The sequence below is a fragment of the Geotrypetes seraphini genome, chromosome 3, assembly GCF_902459505.1.
Source record: "Geotrypetes seraphini chromosome 3, aGeoSer1.1, whole genome shotgun sequence".
Taxonomy (NCBI): domain Eukaryota; kingdom Metazoa; phylum Chordata; class Amphibia; order Gymnophiona; family Dermophiidae; genus Geotrypetes; species Geotrypetes seraphini.
Genome location: NC_047086.1, coordinates 55,052,906 through 55,064,936, shown reverse-complemented (window position 1 = coordinate 55,064,936; position 12,031 = coordinate 55,052,906). Strand labels below are relative to the sequence as shown.

The following is a 12,031-nucleotide window of genomic DNA, read 5'->3' as shown; positions in this document are numbered from 1 at the left end:
TCCGCTAAATTTCTGTTGTAAGCATAAGAAAGTTGGCAGTCCAACTGGGCTAGATTTTCATGTGTAGACACCACTCTCCAGTGTTTACTAATAACAGAGGCTATTTTAGGAGACAATGTCGACTGTAGGGAACTGATGAGAATAAACGGGTCTCATAGTTGAGATGGTTTGCGATTGATGCAACACTCTAAAGAGCAAGCTAATTAGTATGTTTGAGTTTTATGTATAGCTTGTCCCTCTGTTGTGGAATTCTTTATTGATAAACTAATGGAACATGACTAAAATAATAAACTCAAGAGAATTGAGCAAATGAATTATAGCTGTTGTTTTATATCGCAAACATTTCCTTATTTTCTGTATACTGTAGGTAGTTCTTATTTATTATCTCTTGTTAGTTTGGTCTGCTCTGGGATAGAGTAAGTCAGACTGGAATGAAGAAAAGCCCCAATGAAGATACCTGGAACCTAGAGCTTTGTGAAGATTGATACTGATATGACAAACCCTGGAATGAAGCCTGAAAATTTTATGAGTTTAAAAGGAGAACAAGAAAAGACTGGAATAGCCAGAGTGAACAAAGAAAACAGAGACTATATGCTTATGTTGCTTTGTATAACGGGAACTAATCATTTGTTCCTTATATGAAGGCTTCTGTTAATGGAAATGGCTGGCATTCGTGTCACTGTCTGATCACTTAATGAGAGTTTATGTAGCAGAGAGCCTGGAATATCTTTGAAGACAGTGAGTACTTCCCATCAAGCCCATATTAGACACGAGGTTTGCGTTTTAAAACTGAAGCTCAAATTTAGTTTCTAGTTCACAAGTCTCATTTAAAGGAATTCAGTTTTCATGCATAAACGGTCTAACATTCTTAGGTGCCAGTAGGTATTAAATCTATAGGCACATTGCCATTTAGGCCAGGGTTTTCTTGGCCTAAATGAGTGCACTTAAGATAGGTGCCTACTGGCGCCTAACACAGTCCACAGCCAAACCCTGCCTCAGATCTGCGCTGAATCCAACCCTAACCACATCTACTTGCTGGTAGACACCTTGGTGTAGATGCCTATATCGAAGTGGTAGGCGTAGGGTTGCCAGATTTTACGATCGTCCTCCCATCTCTACCCCAGTCCCACCCAGTGCCTCCTGCCTGACTCAATTGAGAGGAGGCTTTTCAAAACCCGGTCAAAGTGCTGGGTTTTGAAAAGCCGTCCACACCCCCAGACATGTCCTCAAAAGGAGGACCTGTCTGGGGAAATCCAGATGTCTGGTAACCCTAGGTAGGCGCCTACTAGCAAATTCATTTTTTTAATCATTTTAATTAGTTTTTACTAGCACTTTCAATTATCTGCACTGATTAAGCCAATTAAACAAAATTAACCCTCCCCCCTTTTTTTTACAAAGCCATGTTAGGCTTTTTTATTGCTGGCTGTGGTGCTATTAGCTCCGACACTCATTGGAGCTAATACCAATGTGGTCGGCGATATAAAAGAGCCTAGCGCAGCTTTGTTAAAGGGTAAGTTAGGTGCCTAAAATGGTCAGGCAATTGATCTAGCCACCTAACTGTGGCATCTTTTTTAGAATTAGGGCCTTGCTGTCTACCACTAGCATTAAGCCCAGATATTCAATAATGAGTCATTCTATCAAGCGACGTTGAATATTCAGTTTCATTTTTGGCCAATATTCAATGCTAACCAATAAGTGCTTAGCGGTTAAAGAGAGGTCTGCTCTGTATGTGACCTATTTTAGCTGCTAAATATAGCTGATTTGGTGCTAAATATCTGTGTTTAGCAGACTGATGCAATATAGCCGCTTAGTAGCCAGCCACAAATATTCAGCGAGAGATAGCCAGTTATTTCACATTGAATATCTATGGTTAGACACCAGAATAGTATATAACTGGCCAGGAGCTGTTCCTGTCCAGTTAAATGGTTTTGAATATTGGGGTGGTAAGTATTTTGCTTGTACGTATTATCCATTTTTATGTGCTGTAAATGGTTCATCCCCATGTTTTATGCTATATGGTTTATTTCCTTTGTGCAAACACTATGTCAGATAAGTGTGGCAGTCATTCTTATTTGCACTGGCAAAAGAGGAAAACACAATTGTTAGAAAAATATGAAATATGGATAAAGGACAAGGAATTAAGACACAGGGCTCCTTTATCAAGGTGCGGTAGGGGTTTAACGCGCGGAATCCCGCGCATTAAACCGGCTGCCGCGTTAGTCGCTAACGCCGCCATTGACAAGGCGTTAGTTTTTTGGCTTGCCACGGGGGTTAGCGCGTGATGAAATGTCCGACGCGCTAATCACGCTAGCGCACCTTAATAAAAGGAGCCCACAGTCTTTTTTGATGTCACATTTTACTAGCTAATAAATCCCAATAGCAGCCTATTAAAAAAATACCACAGTTCTAAAAGTGAAGAGTCATTCTCAGGTTATTGCAAGTTGTAGTCTTAAGAAACTTGGGTCTACTTGATTAGCATGACAAAGTCTTAAATTAGTTTTTGCTTTCGTATATATAGAAGAAGAACAGTAGGGCAGTGTGAACTTAGCAACATGGTATTCCAGAAAATATGGAAAGTATCTGTTCATTTGAAAAGTAAGCAAAGAACTCTTGGAAGCCAAGTTCTTTTATATCTGTATTTCTGTTTTATTTTCAACATATCACTGTAAAGAGTATTAGAATAATAGATGTCCTAAGCAAATCTGGATCCTTCAAGAGTTATCACACCATGTGCTGAACTAATACGAAAACTAGACAAACATTTTGCTTATGTTCTTATGTAAGATGTGATCCATGTAGCCTTAAAAGTCCATGTTCAATAACGGTTTAGATCATTTTCAATTTGGGCCAATGTAAGGTATCAATCTATGTAGATCATGTGTCCATATTATGCAAGCTAGCAAAACTTCTCTAAGGGCTCCTTTTACTAAAGCACGTTAGGGCATTAACACATGGAATAGCGCACGCTAAATTGCCACGCGCACTAGGCGCTAATGCCAGCATTGAGCTGGTGTTCGTTCTAGCCCCGTAGCATGGGTTTAGCGCACGCTAAAATGCTGCGTGCACTAAAAACACTAACGCAGCTTAGTAAAAGGAGCCCTAAAAGTCTAGAAAATGAAAACAATTCAGTATATTTCAAAGACAAAATGCACAAAAACAACATATAATTTCCTAACACATCCATGCAGGGTAGCATACAAGCTAAATCACCTTAAAAACTACATCAAATTTTGTTTAATTGGAAAGCAGTACACTCTAGCTACAATATATGAGAAATTAACTACTCTAGACTTGAATATATTTTTTTATTGTCATCCTGCTTTCTGGCACAGAGGGGTTTTGCCCAGAAAAACAGATGGGTCAGTATTGCTTAGTTAGTTTATTTATAGTGATTTTGTGTGAGTACATCCAGACTTTAATACTTCACATCATAACAAAGATTGGCAAGAGCCTTGCAAAGGAAAGGCAGCAAAATTATAAACTGTTTGGAAGCTTTTTTTAAATTTCTTTAAAGAACAAAAATCCCCTAATTTTGTATTCTGAGATGACATATGAGGAGGTGCTGAAAGGTTCTCAGCCCAACCAAGAAGAGAATGACTTGGATAATGGTTCAATCAATGATCTGAAACAATGCCAAAAAAGAGAATTTTGTTTCTGTAAATTGGCACTTAACAAAATAAGATCACACTCTTTTCAGCTACACTGGCAAAATAATGCTCAGAATTTAGAAAATTGGTTGGTTGGTTGGTCTGAGAACTTTTCAGTACCCCCTCATATGATTTAGCTGGCATGTAGTCTGTATAACATCCCCCAGATTCTATAAAGGACACTAAAAGTCGGTAGAACCATTGGGCACACAGAGCTCATGTAACTAAATTCTTTAATTTGTATGAAATTGGCATTAAGTACCAAGTATTGAGTAATGTAATCAAAGAGAGATAAGCTATTAAGTAACCTTATGGCAGCATCCTGTGCCACTTGTAAAGCATTCAACATATTGTTGGGAAGATCAAGGTATAAAGAGTTACAGTAGTCTAATAAATATTAACACTGTCCTGAAATTATCAGAAGATTAAACGTCTTTAATTTTTTTTAAATAGGGCAAGATTTTAATTTGAAAAGAAGAGTCCACAAAAATTCCAAGACATTTAGAACTCTCAGATATTTCAACATCATTAGCACAAACTCCAGATGGAGTTCTAGTGCTAAGTTATAGAATACCATCACCTACAAGTGCTACTGCCTATGTCTGGGCGCAAACATGGCATAGGTGCCCATTCCTAGATTTAGGTGGGTTTATGGTAGAATTCTATAAAATCAACTAAGCACAATAATGCCATTATAGAATGGACATCTAATTTACTGGATTGGCCCTTTACTAGATTGAACCCTATATGTAATTGGGTTCCTTTCCACCCACTCATGACATCTCCACTGAAGACAGCAGAATTCCTACACGTTCAGACTCCTGGAGCTTCCTTCTGTTGAGTGTTCTGGGTCCTAGAATTTGGGTTCTGGGTTCTAGGACTAGGCCTAGCCAATGCTGGGAAGCTATTGACCAAATAATTCAATTGTTCCAACTATCTAGGGGTATAACCCTCAGATGCACCTAAGTAGGGGAAGTCTATAAATGGGCACTGGAAAACATGGGCACTAATTGTCTAAACATTGTTTTGGTCCAAATGTCTCTTCTGTTGTTCTCAACTCTTTCCAGGGTCTCCTGTCATTTTGACAATCATTCCTGTTTGTCCTTATCCATCCTAATCAGTGTCTTCCCCTGTGTCCCTGTCCAAACCCTCCCTCTCTCCATGTTCAGTATCTCTCCTATGTGTCCCTCTGTCCATGATATTCCTTTGTGCACAGTATTGCCCCTCTGCATTTCTGTCCCTAGACTGTCCACTGCCTGCATCTCTTCTGTGTCCTTGTCTTACCACATGTCCAGATTCTCTCCTTTTTTATCCCTTTCTCCTGCAGCTCCATCCCAGACACTTCTACCCTCCTTGGTCTGGCATCTCTCTCTCTCTCCCTCAGTTGGTCCAGTGTCTCATTCTCTCTCTCTCTCTCTCTCTCTCTCATTCTCTCTTCTGTCCACTCCCCCACCCCACTGTTCAGCATCTGCCCCCTTTCTTCCCCTCCCCTCTGGCCCAGGTCTCTCTCTCTCTCGTACTATGTGGAAAATATTCAGAGGAGCACTGTACGAGTATGCATGCTCTAAATATAGTCTTTGTACAGCTTAATCATAGCCCAGGTTGTTGTTTTTTTTTTAATTGAAACTCAAGGCCCTATTGACTCTGTCATCCTGAAAAGAAACTCCTTCTCCTAAACATATTTTTATGTTTTGTTATATATTTAGTAATTACACTCACAAGTATCCACTTGTTAAAGCAACACAGAGAGAAAAAACGACACCTAATTATTAAAGTACATAAGCATTTTGTCCTCTCTTTTTTAGACTGCAAATTTGAAAAGGGAGAGGGAAAGAAAATACACCAAACAGACTTAGGGCTCCTTTTACGAAGCCGCATTAGCGGCTTCAGCGCACGTGACGTTTAATCACGCGCTAACCCCCGCACTATCCAAAAAACTACCGCCTGCTCAAGAGGAGGCAGTAGCGGCTAGCACATCTGGCGTTTTAGAGTACGCTATTATGCATGTTAAACCGCTACTGCGCCTTCGTAAAAGGAGCCCTTAATGTGTATAATCATCCATCATTTCCATATCAACCCTAATATCCTCTATGTTAACTTCTTCAAGTCCAGAAAAGCTCTAAGTTGCTCTGGAGTGAAAACAAACAAACACATATTTAGTCCCAGCATATCACACCTGACATTTACAGGGATAATTTAACAAGAACATTGTGCCAAGATCTTTTGTTTCTTGTCTCATGGCCAGAAATGCTTTCCTGCATTCTTGAGTCATCTTTGTGATGTCAGGATATATCCAAATCATCTGGCCATAAAACATAAGCTGAGAGGCATGAAAATAAGTTCTCATTACTGCATTAAGATCTTGTTCAAAAACAAGAAATAACTAGAGTCAAATGAGCTTCTACTTCAATCAAAGATTCTTCTAATAAAGCTGATAGAATATTCAAATCTAGTTTTTGTCCCTGGTTGTCCACCCCTGATGTTTCACCTGGGTGTTTCATATAGACATCAATCTTATAATGCTGTTTATTCGATTAAATGGAGGAATAGTTTCTGAGGTAAAAAACCAAATTATTAATCAGGTATCTCTTGAACATATCATCAAGGGATTTAGGAAAATTTTTCTATGATTAAGTCTCCTATTAAAGTTTGTTCAATCTTTCAATGTAGAAATCATTTATCCTTCACAAAATTTGATGACAAGTTTTGCAAGAATTTAACCTCTTCCTGTATCTGTTTAATTTGAGTAGAAGTCTCACATTTGACACCCTCAGTATTAGTTGTTAATGTCCATTTTGCTCACAAGAACCAAGACTTCACTCGCAGATTTAGTCACTGTTGTTTCATGTTTCTGTAGAGCCTTCCATGTACTTTCCAAAGTTGTTACCATGCGGTAGCCATTTACTTCTGCTCATCAAATGTTTCCCACAGTGGAGACCTTGCTAAGCAGTGCACCTTCTTCGCAGGGCTGCTGTACCTCTTCTGGTGCAGAACACTGTATGCTCTCCTCAGCTGCTACTGCTGGACGTGATAGAGATCAGGTGTCTGGAGGTGAGAGAAATATTCAGAAGGTTTTAGAAACGGAGCTCTATCGAGCCGTGACAGGAATTCCCCGTGCACCGAACTGTGACAAGAACTCTTTATGCTTCAGATAAAGTTTTTGGATTTACAATATTTGGATATCTGTTTTTTGACAACACTATTTGAATATCATTGTTTTGTGGATATTGATTTTTTCATAGTTTTTTTTATTTTTTTTAATTAGTTTTTCACTAGGGGATGGGGTTTTGAACTGCCCTTTTTCTTTCTTTTCCCCTTTCAATATTGATTAAAAACTTTTCACTGGCAGTTTATACACATTTTCACAGGACTAGATGATTTACAGGGCAGGACTTATTTAGGTTATTAACCTGGTGCTGGTCACCTATGAGTTTCCTGCCTGGGGCTGAAAAAGTACGAAGTATTTCTTATTTAACCTTTTGGGCCCATACTGATTTGTCCTTTTATTAATAATGATTTTTTTGATTGTCAGGTTGATTTTGAAAGGGGATTTGAAGTTTCCTTGCCAAATTCCTATTTTGAAGTATACTTAATCTTGCCATTTTCAGGGCACAAACCGTAGCCAGCACTGTTCTATCTGTCTAGCCATGATCAGGGCTCTGGGGCCTTTCTGCACAAATCAGTTAGTGCATCTACATTACCATGCACTGATTAGCACAAGAGCTCTGATCATTGACAAAATAAGTGTCGATAATCGCTCACGCACTAATTAAATTTAATAGCCATGCACTCATGGTAATGTTAGCTCATCACCATTAATTCAAATTATGGAATAGCGGCCGTTATACTGATGCGGTAAAAATGCCATTGGCGCCCAGGAAAGGCCAGGGTAAAGGTGCACTAAGGCCACTTTTTACCACAACTTAGTAAAAGAGCCCCTCTGTTTCCGATAAATTTGTGAAGAAAACGTCCTCAGCAGGATCAATTAACACAAGAGTCTCATTGCTCTCCTGAAGATTGGGTTAGTGTGTAATCACCAGTCAGAAAAAAACTTTAGCTTTGGGTAATTGTTCGACTCTGCTAATTTCAACATAATTAGTTGATTATCCCAAAATAAATAAGCAATTTAAAAAAATTACTTTTGTGATAAAAAAATATACTAATCTTTTGAGATTTACATTTCAGTGTATTAAAATGGAATTCTTAAAGGAATAGATAACATTTTGTACATCAAAAACAGACAAATTAACTTCCTTTTAAATCTTATTCTTAGGCTTTCCATCATTTTTGTCTTAATGCATTGCATTTCTTATATTTTTACACTGGGCCAATTTGAGTCTTAGGCCCCTCCCAGTGCATCCCAGGGTGCACTGGGAAAGGGAAGGCCTGCTATTTTGAAGAGGCGGGCTTGCCGGCAGGAGGGAGTGGTCATTCCTCTTGCTGGTTTTCCATTCAAAGGTACAAGGGGGGTGTATGGGGATGTTGGGGGAGTATGGAGGGATGTGTGGGGTATCGGGCTCGGTGGGAGGGTGCTCTCTTTGGAGCGGTGCTGGGGGGGGATCAGTGAGTGGATGGGATGAAAGGAGAGAGGAATCAGAGATCTCCCTGATGATTCAGCTAATTGTAGCAAGGGAATCTCAAATCAGCTGAGTTGGCAGGACTCCTCAAAGCCACAGTTTCAGGGAGTCCTGTCGGCTCAGCTGATCGGGGATTCCCCTGCTGCGATCAGCTGATGGCAAGCTGTGGACTATTTTTGGGATCCCCTGGCAAAGATAGGCACCAGAAATATAAGCCAGGGTTTTTTGGGCCTACATTTCTGGTGCCACTTCCACTGTTGGCCATGCCTACTTTGGCATTCGGCAGCCTAAAGCGCCTACATAGGTGCAATTCCGGTGCCTTTTATTTAGGCGCTGGTAGGCACTTCAACCTCGCTGTATTTTTCTGTTTCTAATGGCATTTTCCAATTAACGTAGATGCTGGTAAGATGCCTACTGGTACCTAAGTTTCAGTGCTGTTTGTAGCCTATCCCCCTTTATGTCTATTTTAGCAAACTGTGTAGTACGTTTATCATTCTCATACAGTTATTTGGAAAATCATTAAAATAAGTTTGTGTTCCCATCTTCTGGAGCTAGACACCCCCACTCATATACTGTGATTTTTTTTGCATTGTACATATATACTTCTGTGTTATCTAAGGTATGACAGTATCATTATAACCCGAAGAAGACAGATCAGGCCACTATTTTTTTATTTATTTGAAAAGTTCTATACCACCTTTCCAAATTAAATTTACTAACCACTCTTAAATCATTGCAGTATTCTACATACCCTCATCCCTCACCTACCCTTGGAGTATTTCCAAGTAGAAAGCTATTCCTTATCCTGCTTCATATTGAAAAAATTAACTTCCTTCTAATGAGCCAAACTTACCTCATGTAAAATATGCTAAATTATTAAATACTCAATTCTGTAGAAATGTATTTATATCGATTAAGTACCAAGCTGCTTTCACTATTGTTTACATTATGTAATAAAAAAATAACACTTATAGGAAATTCAGTCAAAGAAATCTTGTATTAATACTATGAGTCTTAAATATGTTTTAATCTGCAGACTTCTGAAAAGTGTATTGTGTGTGCTATTTAATAAAATAAAAAGCCTCATAATATCACAGAGTGAGTATACTATATATAGATGTAACTGTTGGTCTTGTTCAATGATATATCCACGCTAGTTTTTTAGGTTTCGTTATTGAAGTTTATTGAAAAGATGTTTCTTTCCACACAAAACAGTGAATCAGTTTCTGACTATACATTATACTTCAGAAATCTTGGTATATCCTCGTCTCCAAACTTGATTTATATGGAATCTGCACAGACTGTACGAATTTCATAAGCAGCCATCTAAAGTGAAATCGAATAGATGATAAAATATATGCAATACTTCCTACATTTTCCCATTCCATTCAATAATGCCTATAGCAATGTGATGTTATCATTGCAGTTTGAATTAGTTGTAGCATCTTCCATTCAAACAGGATCTCAGTCTACTTTCTAATTAAGTCTCTCTCAAACTGTGTGCTATGGCACAATGGTGTGCTCTGAAGAGAGTCTGGGTGTGCCATGAGAGATTCCAGAACTTTATTTTCAAAAAATTCCTTCCATAAGTAAACACTAGAATAAATTACATGAATGTCATGTTATGAGCATCTGTGTGCGTAAGGATACAACCGCCCAGACAAGCATCATTCGTTGACATGATTAGTCCTTGAAAACTAACGGCGAGTAATTTTGGTTTTATTCTTTATGCAGTAGTTATCCTAAACTTGAGCAACAAAGCAATCAAGGCTCTGTTACTGTTTGGATCTTCTTATCTTTGTGAACTTAGATTTTCAGCTCTGACAGAAATTAGATAGAAAAAAAAAGAGAATGACTGCAGATGGTGGATGATGAAATGTGTGTGTGCTTGTCAACTATCGAGTTGCATTTTGAGTTAATTTGTACTCAAAAACAAGCACATCCATTGCATTGATTAGCAATTCTATTCTATCTACTTTAGTTTCACTGTTGTTATAATTACCCATACATAGCTTAAAGAACTTTAAATAAATAACGCTCAAATTTAATTTTTTGTGAGTTTTACAATTTTATCATTTCAATTATAATGTGCTGCAAAAAATATTTGTTCCATATAGTGTGCCAGAGCTAAAAAAGTTTGAGAGACACTGTTCTAATGTAGTGAATCAGATAAATATAGATAGCTATTTCTGTCAAGTATGGTATAACATTTGGTCCAGGTAAAAATTTTGTAAAGTATATAAACAAAAGAAAAACACTCCATTTGCCATTGAGTAAACTGAGGTTCAGGGAGACAAAATGACTTAGCCAAGGTCATGCAGAGTACATGGTAAACAGAATGTAAACATACAGCACAATGTCGTTATGTTGGTATCTGTTGAGAATTATTAAAAAATCTAGTACAATTCAGTTTGCTTCTTAAATTTTCTAAAAAATTTTCATCTTAATCTGAATAAATTGAAATATAATAGAAAAATGTGTAAGTAGTCATTTGCACAGCAGCGCTGAAAACATCAGAAAGTCCACCAAAAGACCGCAAGGATTATACTAGTACTTGGCAGGAACCAAAAAAGTAGCAAAATCCCAGGCTGCTTACCCCCAGAGGTTTTTCACAGTCTGCCTTGATAATGCTTTGTGGATCGTTCTAAACCCATGTACGCTAGCAGTTTTTACCATTTTCCATGAAAGTTTAATGATGCATTTAATGAAAAAAATTACTTTTTCTGAGTTGTTTTAAATGAACATTAAAGTGAAGTGCTTGAAGACTGCCTTGCATTCCAGCCAATCATGTTCTTAAGCATAGACTGATCATTCCATTTAGCTTATAAGAATTAGAACACAATAGGGTATATGTGTATCATGAATTACTTATACACCATATGTGTTTCCATATCACAGGGTGATAAAGTCAAATAATAATTGAAAGACAATATAAATAATAGTTACCAGTACCTCTACAATACCATATCTGTGGTATGATATGGCCCCCTGCTGATACTATATGACCTCCTAGTGGTTGCTATCTTTTTGGAGAAAGTGTGAACATTAATGAAAGGAAGAGCCATTAAAATAGTAGCAGTGATTCTAGCAGAGATTCAGAATTAATATATGCAGGAAACCATGCTTAGTATGGATTATGTGGAGGAGTGTGTGGCATAGTGGTTGGATCTACAGCCTCAGCACCCTGGGGTTGTGGGTTCAAACCCCGCGCTGCTCCTTGTGACCCTGGGCAAGTCACTTAATCCTCCATAGCCCCAGGTACGTTAGATAGATTGTGAGCCCACCGGGACAGAGAGGGAAAATGCTTGAGTACCTGATTGTAAAAACCGCTTAGATAACCTTGATAGGCGGTATATAAAATCCTAATAAACTTGAAACTTGATTAGCTTATGGAAATCTTAAAGAATTCATAGTCAACTATGGTCTGTCTTTCCTTACTTATTATAATGTATAGGAACAACTTTATACTACTATGAGATACAAACAATATAAAGGTATAAAGGATATATAAGCAATACTCAGCATAAAAAATTACTAATTGTACTACATATCTTAGGCCTAGATTCATTAAACTGATCTATCGTTCCCCGACCCTGACCTGATTCACTAATCTTTTGCCCGATCAATATCCGACCCAATCCAATCCGCCCATGCAAATGAGGGGAAATGGCATGCATAAGCAGGAAGGCATCGATTCATTAAGCAGAAGAAGAAACACCGATTGGTTTGCCAATCCAAAATGAAGCGACTGCTGAGGACCAGTCGCTTACTGTCCTTGCTAACTCTCCTGCTCTCTACCGCCCTGAA

At 38.3% G+C, this 12,031-nt stretch overlaps 1 protein-coding gene across 4 annotated transcripts in view; it reads left to right on the top strand.

Moving 5' to 3' along the window:
• Nucleotides 1-12,031, top strand: part of COL19A1 (collagen type XIX alpha 1 chain) — an 885,342-nt gene that overhangs the window by 843,235 nt on the left and 30,076 nt on the right. Inside the window, exon 53 of one of the 4 annotated variants that reach the window (XM_033936700.1) lies at nucleotides 396-1,250. The exons of the other annotated variants lie outside the window; for them this stretch is intronic. Within the exon in view, the coding sequence (XP_033792591.1) occupies nucleotides 396-415 (20 nt within the window). The 3' untranslated portion in view covers nucleotides 416-1,250. Of the gene's footprint in view, nucleotides 1-395; nucleotides 1,251-12,031 lie in introns of those variants that run through there. 4 annotated transcript variants of the gene reach the window in all.